This window comes from Hippoglossus stenolepis, chromosome 23, assembly GCF_022539355.2.
Source record: "Hippoglossus stenolepis isolate QCI-W04-F060 chromosome 23, HSTE1.2, whole genome shotgun sequence".
Classification (NCBI taxonomy): Eukaryota; Metazoa; Chordata; class Actinopteri; order Pleuronectiformes; family Pleuronectidae; genus Hippoglossus; species Hippoglossus stenolepis.
In genome coordinates, this window is record NC_061505.1 from 14,685,433 (window position 1) to 14,701,792 (window position 16,360).

Genomic DNA, 16,360 nt, shown 5'->3' on the forward strand with positions numbered 1-16,360 from the left:
TGCCAATCTTTTAATTTAAAAGAAACACACACCGCTCAAGCCAATCAGAATCGAGCAGCCGCTGAATCAGAAAGTTGCTGTGTGCCTGAGAAATAGCTCGCTACCTCCTGCTAAAGGCAAAAATGGACACATTTTTAAAAGGAAACAGACCATCAGACAAGCAGACTGAAGATGACTCAGCTGCAAAACTGCCACAACCATAAAATACCACCTTGGCATCTAAAACTCGGAGGAATGAAATCTCTTCTTCCATTTGCCACCACATACCTCTGCGAGTCTGGCTTTTCTACATTGCAGGTATTGAAAACAAAGCACAGAGCATATCTACAAGTGGAGAATGACATTCGTCTGACAGCCATAAAACCTAGGATAGATAAAGTGTGTAGGAGCAACCAAGCCCACCCCTCCCACTAGTGAGGGACCAGGTATACACACAGAGACACACATACTTGTATGACAAGCACTGTTTATAACGGGAGAGAGATACTGAATGTAAAGAATAACAAAATAGAAAAACTAGAATATATATGTATATATAACTGTGTTTACGGTTAATATTACTGTACAGAAATGACAAGGAATGTTTGTAACACATGACAAATTATTATTTATTAAAAAAAATAAGGGAAATATATTAAGAAGCTGTATGTTTAATTTTGGATATTTGGAAGTTTGGGAGCCCCTGGCATAGACCATGAGGTCCAGCTGGTAGACCTGTAGCTATGCTAACGGGTAGAGGCTCATACATCTAGACAATACTGTCAATAACAGGATTTACTTGAGCTGTATTAAAATAAGATCCTATATGTCAGGTCATTGTGTGTGTGTGTGTGTGTGTGTGTGTGTGTGTGTGTGTGTGTGTGTGTGTGTGTGTGTGTGTGTGTGTGTGAGAGCCAGACTTGTGGTCAGACACTTGTGCATGAATTGCATTCAAGGCAATGCAGCCTACTTGCATAACACATTTCATGCAGAGGGTAAAGTTAATTCACTGACAGAGCAGAGGGATGTGGTGTCACCTTGTGTATTGTTTACAATGCAGATTATTGACATAATACAAAACCAGTAATTTAGTTTAATTTTACCAGAGAACTTAACAGTCCCATGAGCCTTTGGATACGGTGTGACCAGCCGTGGACTTGTCCATAGGAGACGACTGACTTGCTCGATGTCAGTTGATGACAGATAAGCAGATACACACACAAAGCCTACCTGGGTAGCAGGGAACATAATATTGATCAAACACACAAGGACGCAAATCCCCACATTTAAAGGACATTTATTCTTTATTTTTCTCTTTTATTTGGGACTTTAACAGAGCTACATACAAAATACTCCCAATCTCCCCCTATCTCGCTTGACAATTATGGACATGATCAGAACATGCATTGCTCTAACTGACTGGATGCCTGCCACCTCCTCTGTCTCCATAACAGTGTCAGAGGGCTCCAGCCTTCTTCTGAGATCAGTGAGCTGAGACGCAAGGTCATGAACAAGCCCACAGGGGCACTGTTTCCCCACCAACGATAAAGCCCTTCGCCTGCCCAATGCACATTAACGGAGGAGCCAGCAAGCTGCCCCAATGAAGTTTATATATTAGCTTGATACCACTTTTAATGTCTTGGAAATATACAGAAAACAGGAAGCTATTGCCACAACATATAGTCATTTTGTCTGTGAAGATTCTAAGTCATCCAGGTCATGGTTGTCCAAGAAAACCTGGTTCGATGGCAACTGGACTTGGATGCAGATACTTGTGTAGCGGGGGAACACTAGGACCCAGGCACAATTTGGCAAATCAAGGGAGAGCATCTCAGCAGTTAAAAGGCCGATTGAGCACTGGTGTGTGTCAGCATTCATTCCTGCTCTTGTGATCATGCCTGTGCACATGTCCTTGGTAAGCCAAACAAACTTTTGTTTTAATCAGAAAAGTGTGATTGTTGGGGTAATGTAGGGGTGCAAATGCACCTGGAGGTATCGGAATTTTTATGTAAATATTGAATGTGTTGAGGTTTGTCCAAGAAAACTTTGTTCGATTAAGGGCTTAAGGGCAGAGGATGTCACACCTTGTTAAAGCCCTATGAGACAAATTGTGATTTGTGAATATGGGCTATACAAATAAATTTGATTGATTGAAGAAGGTTTTACAGAGTCAGAGGTAATTCGCACTGTGATTAAGATCATAAAACCTGTTACATTTAGAGATATGTTAACTAACAAAAGTGATTTAACTGTTGAGTTAAAGTGGTTTCTCCATGTCAACATACAAGTGCCACTGTTAATCAGCAGGAACATCCTGAACTGTCCTCTGTTGGGCCAGGATTTCTTTAAGTCATTTTGTTGGAATGGGATCTAAGATACAAGTTGTGGTTTTAGAAGATGAGATTATTTTTGCTCAGCTGATCGAGGGTGATCAGAGAGAAGCTGTCTAAATAATTGGTAAGATTCTCAGCTGTTTCTGAGATTTCTGTTCTTGATAGGGTATTAGTGCCAACTGAGGGCAGGAGATGGTTGATTTTATTTCTAATAGTTAGAATTTTATCATTAAAGAAGGTCATAAAGATATTGCTATTCAGGGATTGAGGAATACTGGGTTCGGTGGAGGTGTGACTCTCTGTCAGCCTGGCTACAGTGCTGAAGAGAAACCTGGGGTTGTTTTTATTTTTCTTCTATTAGTGTGGAGTAGTAGGCAGCTCTTGCTTTGTGGAGGGCCTTCTTATAAACTTTAACACTATCTTTCCAGGCTATGTGATTTTCAACACGGTTGTTGGAGCGCCACTTCCTTTCTAGTTTTCTTGACGCTTGTTTTAATTCATGTGTGTTGGAAATTACACCAGGGAGCTAATTTACTATGTTTTACATGTTTCTTTTTTAGAGGCGCTATGGAGTCTAATGTTAATCATAATGACTTTACAGAGCTATCGACAAGATGATCAATCTCAGTGGAGCTAGGGTTTTTAAAGAATTTGTTATATTGACGGATAATACGGGGTTAAATGTAATTGGAATTATTTTCTTAAATTTAGCTACAGCACTATCAGGTAGACATCTAGAAAAGGAGTTTTTTATTAGTGGCATGTATTCTGATAAAGAGAAATCGAAGGTTATTAAATTATGATCTGTAAATCGGATTATGTTGAAGTAGTATTAGATGTTCAATTTTGACACCGTATGATAGTACAAGGTCAAGTGTGTGGTTACAACAATGAGTAGGTTGGTGTACACACTGACTGGAACCAAGTGAGTCTAGTACTGAAATAAATGCTACGCTAAGGCTATCATTATTAGTGTCAACATGAATATCAAAGTCACCGACAATAATAACTTTAATGTTTTTAGGACTAGGTTTGATACAAATTCAGGGAATTCCGTAAAAATTCAGAATAAGCCCCAGGAGCACGGTAAACTACAGCAAATATGATTGGCTGTTGGTATTTCTTGGATGGGTGTGGAAGACTAAGAACAAGACTTTCAAATGAGTTGTAGCTTAGTTTAGGTTTAGGATTAATTGATAGACTGGAGTTAAAAATAGCAGCAACTCCACCTCCTCGGCCAAAGTCTCAGGGAACGTGTGTATTTACATGACTGGGGGTAGATTCATTTAGGCTGACATATTCATGGGGATGCAGCCAGGTCTCAGTGAGGGACAATAAATCAACTTTTGACCTCTTTACTAAAATAACCTTCGATGATAGTGATCTTATGTTTAACAGTCCACATTTAAAAGTCTTTGTTTGTAGAGTTGTTGCAGAGATTCTGTTAATCTATATTAGTTTTTTATGTAGAATTCTCCCTCTTTTAATGTTTGATTTAAATAATTTAATGGGACGGGGGACAGACACAGTCTCTATGGGGTTGTGGTTGTGTGACTGATCCAGAGGGAGCGCAGAGAAGTGTGTATTACTGCAGCTCTGTCCTGGTCCCAACTCTGGGTTGTCATTTGGGGTTTATAAACTGAGTAATATTCCTAGATAAGAGAGCTGCTCCATCCCAAGTGGGATGAACGCCGTCTCTCCTAACAAGACCAGGTTTCCTCCAAAACGTTTGCCAACTGTCTACAAAGCCCACACCATTTACAGGACACCACCTCGACAGCCAGCGGTTAAAAGACAACATGCGGCTAAACATGTCATCACCTGTCGTGTTAGGAAGAGATCCAGAGAAAACTACAGTGTCCAACATCGTTTTTGCAAAAGCACAGACCGACTCAACATTAACTTTAGTGACCTCCGACATACGAAGCCGGGAGTAAATGTGATTGGTCAAACTAGAAACACAAACCAGAAGGCTTCAGTCCCCAAAATCTTCACCTAAATAAAGGATTTATTATTTCACCTCCAGAATCAGGCAGTTTGAAGGTTATGAGACAGCCCTTTGTTCTACATGTTGGAAAGGAAAACGTAAAAAAGTACACAAGGAAAAAGATGAGCGATATGGGGGGTGTGGAGGCCCCAGGGTCCAAGGGGACTGACCCAACCATTTCCACTTAAGTCCTTTAACTAGTTCTGTATTTTAACACACTTTAGTTTGCATTGTTCTAGTTCATTATTATTATTCACAAGCCATTGTAATAATCTGGTCTACAGAGCCAGCTAATGGTAATGAAAACAACCACACTAGCAGTAAAAATGAACATGTTATTTTTGTGTTTAAGCTCTTTCATGAATTCAGTTTGTGTTGACACTGTTGGAGCTGAGTTCATTCCACTTCATTACTGCTGTTGTGGCTGCTGCTGTGTTGTAGCACACTACACTATTGGAAGCTGTTTCATCGTTTCTTCAACACATGTGGGAGCAGAATACAAACATCTCTTCAGTCTAATACAGTCCAGTACTTCATTCAATTCAATTCTATTTGATTTGTATAGCGCCAAATCACAACGTAAATTATCTCAAGGCACTTTACGTATTAAGGTCCAGACCTTGGATATAACAGAGAAACCCAACAATTCCCAAAATGAACAAGCACTATGGCTTCAGTAAAACTAAGTAAATCTTCTTAAAGTATTAAAGGTAAAGTGCAGCCCATTCTCTGCTCTGTCTCCTGTATATTGTTTAACACAATGCTAGTCCACACTGTCATATATCTCTTTTAAATGCAGTCATGGACGGGGTTTATTTCACGACTGAGTCTTGGTGGTGGCCTCTTCCAAATCCATTTTACATGAATCTTTTGAGTGCCTGTTCCTTTAAATGCTAATGAGCCAGCTCCCCCCTCCTCCCTCTCCCCCCCATGATTTTAAACGATATAAATTACATATTTTATGATATAAATTATCAAATATGCATCCCATACTTTGTATTCCCCTTCTGTTGTCCTGGAGTTTTAATTTTCCCAATCACATAATTAAATGTCCCCTCTGCCCATCCACTACAAGCACACAAGCAGACAGACAGAGAGAGAAAGAGAGGGGGAGAAATGCGCGTCCCGTGTGAACAGCCAGGCGGCTGCGTGCTTGGGAACGGCGCTGTGCTGCCTCGCAGCCTCGCTGCGTCCGGTGTAAACCCGGCGTAACGAGTGTGGGGGGGGGGATGAGGTGGGCCAAGGCCATGTAGGGAGACTTCCAGTGTATTGTTACGACACAATACACAGGAAGCTCATTCGAGTCACTCAAGCATGACGTTTCTGACTTAGAGGAAACATAACAAAACGTGCGAGTGTTTTTTCCCCAGAGTTTTTGGGTTGGTAGACATGCCAGATACCCACATTAACCTGTAGAAGCACTAACAAAGTGGAATTTGCATGATATGTCCCCTTTAAAAAAAATACGTAAACATGTAATGCAATGTATTGTAAAAAATGTAGTGCTGTAGACAGTCAGATATTTGCTGATATATGAAGTGGAGTCAAATTGAAAGTTACCAGAAAATAAATCTACTTAATTAAAGTTCAAATTCATGAAAAATGTAGTACTTTAATGTAGTAAATGTACTTCATTACATCCCACAACTGCATCTATATACATGAGGTCAACCTGCATACAATGTCCTGTGAATGGTGTTTCTCATTTGTCTTCATTTCGTTCCTCTTCAGACAGTACATCATCAGTCAGATCCCAGGTCTGGAGATTCTGGATGACACAGAGGTCCTGGAGAAGGAGAGAGCCCAGGCTCGGAAAACCTACAGGCTGCAGCAGAGCAGCCACGGCAGCAGGAAGAGGAAGGAGGACTCCTCCAGGAAACACACACACATGCAGAAAAAGTCTAATACGATCATAAGACAATAACACAGACTTGAAGGTTTATGATCCCTTCACTAAGAGTCACAGCTTGAGTGTAACACTGACAACCCTATCATACACTGTACACTGTGAGCTCTGTAGCTGCTTGTAGTCACAGCCACACAATGTGTACACTCTATATTCAGATGTAAAAGCCATGTTTAATAAAGTTATCAAATTAAAAATGGAAAAATTCCACTGTCGTGTGTGTGTGTGTGTGTGTGTGTGTGTGTGTGTGTGTGTGTGTGAGATGCAGTGTGTCTGTGTACATTCCTGTTTTGGGAATGTTTGGATAAATGAGGCTGCAACTGCAGTCTATGGTCTTAGAAAGCTAAGACCATAGACCAGGAGACTGTCTCCTAAATCATTGAACTTAATTAGTGTCAATTTATGGGCTGAATGTGAGTCTACTTCTTTAGACATTATTCAGAAAAAATTAAAAAACCTGTGGTTATTTGTTGCCCCTTTGCAAACCTGTGAGTGAGAAAACAAAGGATTTGTTTATAAAGTGTAAATAACAGTTTTAATGATGAGGGTCAGACTCTTCTGATACTGGACCAGATGCTAAGTCCTGACTTCTTTTCCAACACGTATACTTTGCTATTACTGGAGTCTCAATAGTTGGTCAAAAGAATTCACTGGAGATGGTCAGAGTTCAATGCAGTAGAGTTTATTCTTTTACAAGATGTAAACCTGAGCTGACTCCGGAACCCAACTGAAGTCTGAGCTTCAAACCCTCTGCTTATATGCTCATCCTCGTCTCTGCTGTTGCCCGTTCAACCAATCAGGAGGTGAATCTCTCCATCTCCTGATTGGTTAAAAACTTCTGACACCATTATAAATCTTGGAGTTTTGGAGGCCTCTGTTTCAGGCCTTACTCGATTTAGAAGGTCCTGTCTCCAGACTCCATTAGATTCGGGCGATGTCTATCTGCATTTTTTTAAATGATTACATTTCCACACACTTAATATAGGTTAAAAAAACAATCATTCCAGTAAGGGTGCATACATGATTACATTTATTTCTGCTAGATATATGGTGCTGTCTGGTGAAAGTGTACAGTTGCAACCAGAAATCTGTTTTACATGGGCTTGACCTGTGCTGTGGGTCTTTGTCATTCCCTTAGTATAAGACATAATCAGCTGTAACATTATTAACCTGCCTAGCAACTAATTACATTTTCCTTCAGATGGAGACTCTCCCTGTGTCTGGTGTTAATTAGACATTCTTCCCGGGCTGCATAAAGTTCCTGATGCTCTTTATACACAGACGCACAGTTTAAGCATATAAGCACAAAGGCTAGTTTTTCTACAACAGCATTCATTGGTATGGTTTAACTGCGTACAGTGATAGTGGTGTGTATACGTGCAGACATGAAACATGAGCACACGCAATAAAAGTTGAATTCAACTATTAAAGCTCAGTCTTTTTTTTCTTGTCAGAACCTTTTTCCTCCTTGTGGAAAACTTTCCCATCAGCCTTTTCTTTCCACTTCAAGGTGACGCCACTCAGTCCTTTCTCCTTCAATCTTTCCTGGAACTGAAAAACAGAAATGGAGGCTATTTGAAATATTAATTCCTTTGCTCTCTAAGACAAAGAGTTATGTGTTTTTAGTCAATTCAATTCTATTTATATTGCATATATATATCATAATATACATCATCTCAAGGAACTTTACAGAGAAAGTCTAGACTTTAAAATGTATAGAGAAACCCAACAGTTCCCACAACGAGCAGCACTCTGGAGACTGTGGAGAAAAAAACTCCCTCATTAACTGGAAGAAACTTCTAGAACCAGACTGAATGTGGGCAAGAAGGAGAGGGGGGTGTAAAAGAGGGAAGAGAAGAGAGAGAGATATGGGGAGGAGGAGAGGAGGGTGGAAAAGAGGGAAGAGAAGAGAGAGAGAGTGGGAGGAGAGGGCGGGAGAGAATAGAGAGAGACAAACAAGAGTGATGATTATTAATGGAAATATGTTATTAGTGACAGCAATAATAATAATAATAATAATAATAATAATAATAATTAAAAGGAGAAGATTGAGAATTATAATTGTTGTTTGTCTGAATCCTGCAGCTCTGGACACATAAATTTGTGATCGTCACATAGCAATCATGCCAAAATCAGGATGTATGTTTCCTGGTCTCAAATAAAAAACTGCAGATCTACATTAGAAATACCTGGAAGAATAATCTGTCAAAAATAATTAAAGGAGTCAACATGATTATAACTCTTCTTTCCATTGGTGTGGCTGCTTTGCATTGTAGAACATCTGTGACTGCAGTTTTTTTACATTCACTCGTCTACTTCATGGTTATTTGATGATGTCAAACTCTGTAATACATCTGTCCAGGGTCTATGAATGAGTTCATGTTTCAGGGTGGATTTTGGAGACTTGCCTCTTTCAGAATCTGTTCTTTCACAGCAGGGTCATTCAGGTCCACAGAGGAGTCCTGTAGCTCCACCCTCACCTTCACCAACGTCTTAACTGCTGCTTAGACAAAGAACAAGGAGAGAAACAAAACACATGTTTAATGTGGTGTATAGTTTAGTGATACCTACAGTTATTCCTGTGGAGATAGAACTACTCAGATCTTTGGTTTAAAACACAGAGTGAGCAACCTCTGGTCTCTGTGCTGCATGTTGCCTACAAGACAGTTTGATCAGGCCTGTCAGAAAAGTCACAAATAAATAATAAGCAACTCAGAAATACAAAAAGGATTCTCACTTGGGACGCTGTAGCAGACAAATGGTTTTCTTTCTTCACAGGAAAATAACGTCCAGTTTCCTCCCTTCTCCAAATCTGCAACACCACATACGACTTTCATCGAGCCAAGTGGGTGGTCACCCTGATACCAGGAGCTGAATGAGTAGTTACTCCCGTCGGACCAGTAAATCTGAGGATCTCTGTACAAACCGATCCATGCCGGTCCGAGACGGTATATTATGTTCCTTATCTTGTCTCTGTCAGCGTTGTTCCTCACAGTGGCCAGATCTGTGTAGTGTTCTCTGCAGTGACTCTGAGCCTCAGTCCAATTCTTTGCTGTATTCACTGGCACAAAGTCAGAATCCTCTAATGTTCCTGCAGTTAAGTTTGAGAACAAAAGAGGGATTGTTGAGATCACACAATGGTTTTCAAAATCATATCTTATACATTATGTTGTATCATAAAGATCAATATAAAGCACATCATTACCTCTGTAGCAGACAAATGGACTCTGTTCATGGCATTCATTATCATACCATGTTCCATACTGTAACTGGACCACACAGAGCTCATTGGCTGCTACATAGTTTGGGTCAGTAGACTGCCACCTCCTATATTCAGCTCCACTCTGGTTGAACCCATCTGACCACTTCCAGTCAATATGACTGTACAGGCCAATCCAAACCTCAGAGCTGTGACCAGCGGCGGAAACTGTGTCTTTAAGTTTCTTCATTTTTTCAGTGTTTTCAATAGTGGCCAGGTCTGTGTACGTCTCTCTGCAGTAGCTCTGAGCTTCAGTCCAAGTCTTTGCATCAGACACAAAGTGGTACTGATGGAGGAGGCATGTGGAGAAGGTGAGGCACCCTGAGGATGAAACCAGTTATTTTTGTTATGTATGAGGACTCAAATTAATCTCTATATTCAGATTTCCTGTTAGACATCATACAAACAGTGAAATTCACTGACCTGAGAGACACAAGACACCAATGAAGATCCCTTCCATCCTGATGCTGCTCTGTGGACTGTCTGTGCCAGTGTTCACCACTAACACCAAACTGAACTAGTTCTAGTGCAGCTTTAGGGAAATGTAACACCAGCTCCTCCTCTTCTACTGAAAATAGTCAGTGTTCTGTTGAACTCTTTATGCAAAAAGGCAAAGATGCAAACAACATTTTTCTTGTTTATTTCTGGAGGCCTCTCACTATGCAGATAGTTCTGATCGTATCTGACCATGACTGGTCTCTGCCTCCACCCCTGTGCAGGTGGTGAGTGAATGAATGTCTGTTTGTCTTGCTCACACCGTGGATCCAATGATACCTCTGTGACAGGGATGTTGGAAATGTTTATCTACTAATGTTGTGATCACCTCTAATTCCATCCAATATGTAGATCAGATGAAAATAAGGATGAAAAGAGAAGAAAAAGAGATGATGATGATGATTATTAATAATAATAATAATAATAATAATAATAATATATTATTATTATAATGCTATCATCTATGCATTATTAACATTATAACTCTTCTGACAATATTTCCTGGTCTCTCTCTCTCTCTCTCTCTCTCTCTCTCTCTCTCTCTCTCACATTGAATCTGGTTCTCGAGGTTTCTTAGTTCTAGTAAAAGAGTTTTTTTTGTGTCAACTTTAAGTGCATGGGGATAATCTATTTTATGATTTGTAATCATAAATCAAATTGAATAAACTCATTACCCAATTTTATATCCTCAGGCTGTAACCCCACTGGATATTGAAGCCTGCCTTCAGGTATCCAGTGTTCATCTTTACAACCTGGATGTGTTCATGGAGACACAATTTGCACCACATGTCTCAGATCCAGTCCTTCTAGGCCCGAGCACCAACTCAGCCCCAGCATGTTGTGTGTTTCCTGATCTCAACCAACATGATAACTCTTCTTTCCAGTGTTCTGGCTGCTTTGCATTGTAAATCCTCTCTGGCAGGAGTTCTTTGTATTCACTCATCTCCCTCAGGGTTATTTGATGTCATCAAACTCTGTATTATATCTGTCCTGGGTCTATGAATGTGTTTCAGGGTGGATTTTGGAAACTTGCTGATTTCAGAATGTCTGCTTTCACAGCAGGGTCATTCAGGTCCAGAGGAGTCCTGCAGCTTCACTTCAAGAACGAGGAGAGAAAGAAAACACAAGTTTACAGTGGTACTAGCTTTGTGAAGAAGTACTTGGATCTTTTATTCACAACACAGTGAGGAACCTCTGGTCTCCAGGCTGCATGTTGCCCACAAGACACTTTGATCAGGCCTGTCAGACAATTCACAAAAACAGAAACTCAGAAATAAACTTCCACCCTATGGTTGTTTGCCACCTTCAACCTGTGCAGTTTATTTCTGCATACATTTTTCATCTGGACTCATATGAGGTCACCCTGACCTTTGACCACTGAAATCTAATCAGTTCATCTGTGAGTCTATGGCTGTGTTCCAAATCCCTCACTAATCACTGTATAGTGCACTATATGTTGAGTTCGCCATTTTTTAGTGGTGTCCAAATGTTTACAGGTTTGTTTTATACCCTATGTAATTGATTCATTGTTTCCCACAATGCATCATGAAAAGTAATGTACAACCAATGGTCACTAACCAAACAATATATACCATCATGCATTTCACTTGTGGTAGAGAGACGGGAGGAGCGAGGGCAGCAGGAACAGCCCGACCTGTCGTTCTAATGTAAATAGAAGCAGAGCGGTGCATCACAGCACAAAGTGTGGGAAACAAGTTTATTTCCACATTTAAAGATGATCATCCAACGTGTGTTTTTACATTAATGCTGCAAAATAAACATTTAAAATTTATTTTGGGATTTTCCACGTTGCTGTTGTACATTTAATTCCTGTGGCAATGATGTCATTTTTTTGATGCAGACAAAATGCGCTGAATAGTGTGTGAAAGTTTTTTTGTTCTTTTTCGATGAGCTCACTACATAGTGCTCTATATAGCAGTCACTTTTTGTTTTTGTATATTTGTGTTTTTGGATTTGTACTCTGTATTTTAATCTTCTCCTTCCTCGTGTGTCCCTCGCCTCAGTTTAGTTGCGTCCATGTTGTGCCATTTCCTGTTTTATTGTGACCTTCACTTCCTGTTCCCCCCATGTGTCATTGTTGGTCACTTCAATCTTGTGATTGTGTGCACCTGACCTCATGTGTTTCACCTGGGTTCAGTTATTCTGTCTGTGTCAGGTCGTCTCTTCACTTTGGTTCTGTTCAGTCCAGCTCCTGTGTCTCTGTTTTGAGTTTCAGCTCTTGGATCACCTGAGTTCTCTTACCAGCCTTCTGAGTGTAACCAATTTAATTAGTTGATTAAGTATTTTTCCCTGCACTTCTTGTTTTGTTCTGTTGCTTTGGCAGCATTTGTGTCCAGTTATACAACAAACGTGACATTAACGAGGCAAAAAAGGCTTTTTGTGAAGTCGATGACCTTGAACTACTTTCAGTTGTAATCAAATCATCCTTGAAGTGAATATTTGTGTTGGATGTAACAAAATTCCCTGAAGGTGTTTGTAATATATCACATTCACAAGAACATGAGGTCACCGTGACCTTGACATTTTACCTTCAGTCACCAACATCGTTTCAGTTCATCTCTGAGTCCAAATGAAGCTTCGTACAGAATTTAACATGTGTTCATAAAAATGGGGCAGACAAACAACCTGAAAACCTCCACCTAGGTGTTTCTGCACCAAATGAAAAATACAGATTAAACATTAGACCAACATGTCTTTCAGTGTGGTCACTTCTGGTTGAATATGTCTGTCAGGTCATGGTCAAGACTCGTCAGACTGTCCAGAAGAGAAAAGTAATGAGTTCAATATTAAGGACAAACCGGCTTGGGGGTTGTTCTCCAGAGGCTGGTGTAGTATTTTCATAAATCAGGGGCCACACCACACAGAGGGGCCAATGATATATCAAAACATCCATGTCCAATTCCCATTCAGTAAGATGCACATTTAAAGATTCAGTGTAGAATTTGGTGGAGATGCGGGTGGTGCAGTTGCATATTGCAGCTGAGTTCCTCACAGCCGCTTCCTTCCAGACCCGCCTCCTGATGTAAATATAAAGTATTTAAATACAGGGGCTCATTTAAGGGGGAAAGAAGTCCACAATTTTTAGAATTCAGATGAAACACACTCGTTAAAACATCAGTAGGATTATTTCATATTCATTTTCTGCCAATCGATCCCTTTCACCAACAAAAATCTTACACACTGAACCTTTAATTCATTCCATGTTTACTTTTAGCCCCATAGCTTTGAACACACACCATTAAATATATTTAGAAATTTGTTCTCGTTCAAGCATTGTGTTCTTCCAAAAACCTGAAAATAAAAAAGTTATTAGTTTATTTATACAACTGACAGGATATTACCTCAGAAACATGCAGCTGAACTGGGTGATAGTGATGCAACAATATGATCGATATTTAAATTCTACATATTAGTCTCACTATACCTGACATTCATGGTCTCAATAGCTGCTTCTTTCTGATATCTCTGTCCCAGCTACTAATGGGGTAAGGTTCCCATGCTCACAGGAATCAGGGCTCCTGGCTTTACATCATGGACCAGAAAGAATTCATAAAATGTTGTTGTGGGTCCAGGAATCCTTTTCACTTTCTTTAAGATTGCGAGATGAAAGGTTTGATAACATTGATGATTTCTCAGAAATAATTTATGTATCTTGACTGGAAAAAGAAATCAAGCATGATTGGTGCAACTTGGTTGAATTTAAGGGGACTGTTGGGCCTTGGTGGAGTTATGCAGTTTATCAGTGGCATTGTAGTTTGATTATAGGGACGAAATTCCACTAAGCTTATGTTTTAAAGCTGTGTTATGTTTGCAAGATATCCACAGTGAGCGTAGTTTAATCAGAGATTTGTTGGTGGTAAACTGCGAGTGCATCTGCAGGACTGTTTACTCCTTTGTCTGTGTTCTGTTTGGCCTTTTTAGATCTTCTTTTGTCTCAAACTCTGAGGCTGTGTTAGAGCTAAAAGGAACCGGGATGGAGGAGAACAACATGTTCCTCTGAACTACCCCTGACCCCAACCATCCTGAGACTGAGACAGACTCCCGCAGTTCTGGCCAATCCACTGGTCAGTTACACTTTCTGAAAAAGGAAAGTAAAATCTTATTAAATAATTCTGAAATCAATGAATTTATTTTTAATTGTAAAAGATACTTCCTGTAAGTGGCTATGACTGAAAAAATAACTCATTTTCGGGTGAACTCAATTCAATTGTATCTCCAACTCAATTTAATAAATCCCTGCAATATAATTTCTTCTCATTAGTCCAACTAATTTCTCTCTACAAAAGCTAAAATAACATTATTGGTATTGAACTAGTTGATTAGTTGGTTGATTTAGTTATTAACACCAACTTATCTTTTTAAAGGCAGCTAAAGTAAAATATCGATATAGATGATGTTAAATTGATTTTAGTTAGTCCAATACAAAAATTATATAATTGAAATTAATAAGGTAATATTGCTTTTCATCTGATCCCCGCTTACTTACGAGACAAACCTCGTTTGAGTTTTTTTTTTTTTTTTTTTTTTTTTTAAATTTTAAAATGCTCAGAAACTGGCATAGTAAAACTAACCAACATTGAAAACTTTTTTGGTATGTTTCATAACAATATCAAGAAACAAACTGATCAGGAAATAAAAGCAATACAACTTGACAGTAATCCTGAATCTAACATCAATACAAATACATATATATTTTTATACTTATAATATATTAACTTTTACTTGAATACACTTTTCTTTAATGCTAAACCTTTGAAGTGCACTGGAAACAAATGGTAATCTTAACAGCTCTGTAGCAGAGTGACTTGCAGCATTAAGAGGCCAAGAAAACTACAGTGTTCTCCTAATATTCAACATGACATCCATACAGCCATAAAGAAGCCAATTTACAGAGTAATGTCTCCTTGGGTCCATGCACTAGCAATATTGATCATAATTGTTCAGAAATAGCCATTCACCAGTTTGACTCTCATGCCCAGCTCTGTAGCTGGTGACACTAAATGCCTAGTAATCCTCAGTCCCCAAAACAACAAGGCAATAAACTTGTCCGGGTTTTAACTCATTATAACTCATTAAAGCAGTAATTTAAATGTAGCTTCTAATCTATAACAGAGTGATTGGCAGCATTATGAGGTCATTCACAACCAATGAAAACTAAGTAGTAAAATCGTGTTTATGTCCATTTGGCCTGAGTTGAGAGTCACGAAGGTGATAAGGCAGCAGTACAAAGTGGTGTAGAGCAGAGACAAAGTCACATAGATGGAAAGGGGAAGATGTGACAGAATTTCCATATGTGAACATACTTCTCCCAGCTCATGGAAATCCAGTCATTAAAATGTCGACCCAGGAAAATATCACTGAGGTCGAGAACTTTGTTTCGCTGTGTTTCCCGCTTCTTCATGCAAACAACTTTATTTTCAGCTGCTGTATTTCTTTGCATAGAGCTTGTGCCAATTCAAATTCATTTCTAACAACTGAAAGTGTACTTGAGGTTGTCTTGGAAAGCTCAGATCACATTAATGGAGCCCAAACAGCATGATGAACCCCATTATCACCTCTTCCTAAGTTGTCCATGACTTTGATGCCTTCAATCACGATTCCCACGTCCTCTGGCTCCACATCTCCATCTCTTCAGATAGTGGATATCCCTGGGCGATTGCAGTGCAATGTCCTCTCTGCACCTTCAGTGGCGTGAGGCCTAAAATAACCTAAATACAAAATACTTTTAAGTACAATGCTGAACAACACAATAGAAAATTACAAATAAAAATATAAAGTAGAATTTACATGAATTGTGAAGTTTGAACTTAGTATCTGATAATAATCAGATACTAAGTCATAATGATGACACAGAGCCAGCTTGCCGGTGAGAACAACTGACAACCGTGACACGGAGCTGCTCAACGGTGGCGAGCCGTTCCCGCGGTGGCGACGCTTGTGCGGACGCTATGCGGCTGGTGTGTGGCTATATGAGCCTGCAATTCCTCTACATATGACACATTTCGTCAGCTAAAAATACCCGTGGCATAACCCTTGTGTTGTCCCTGCTTCCACCGGCTCTTGGGCCCCCACATAGCCCAATTCTATATTAGGACGCACACGTAGCGCTAACAGACAAGTGAGCAGCCCTTGCAGATGTATTTGTTACACTCCACGGCACATGGTGTGGGTTTGAAGCAGTCCTTTTTCCTGGGGCATATCTGACACCTCTTTCTTCTTTACTCGCCCGAGCGGGGCTGCTGCTAGGGCTATGGAGGAGGCCGGACACCGGGCCGGAGCGCCGGAGTCAACAGTCCCAAGGGCGCAGCGGTGGCTTTTACAGCCTTCACAACCGCGCGGACGCGGTCCGTGCGAGGTGGATGCGCTCCTTCGTGCGATGA

At 40.0% G+C, this 16,360-nt stretch overlaps 1 protein-coding gene across 2 annotated transcripts; it reads right to left on the bottom strand.

Moving 5' to 3' along the window:
* Positions 1-6,871: 6,871 nt before the first annotated feature.
* Positions 6,872-9,769, bottom strand: LOC118102240 (secretory phospholipase A2 receptor-like). Of its 2 annotated transcripts, none has more exons than XM_047338838.1 (4): positions 9,411-9,769; positions 8,943-9,296; positions 8,614-8,705; positions 6,872-7,756 (listed from the first exon to the last, which is right to left on the bottom strand). In XM_047338838.1, the coding sequence occupies exons 1-4, from the start codon at positions 9,652-9,654 to the stop codon at positions 7,631-7,633; spliced, it is 816 nt and encodes a 271-aa protein (XP_047194794.1). In that variant the 5' UTR covers positions 9,655-9,769; the 3' UTR covers positions 6,872-7,630. The 2 variants fall into 2 exon arrangements, with proteins under 2 accessions (XP_047194794.1, XP_047194793.1); XM_047338837.1 differs by having other exon boundaries at positions 8,614-8,708.
* Between the last annotated feature and the right edge of the window lie 6,591 nt (positions 9,770-16,360).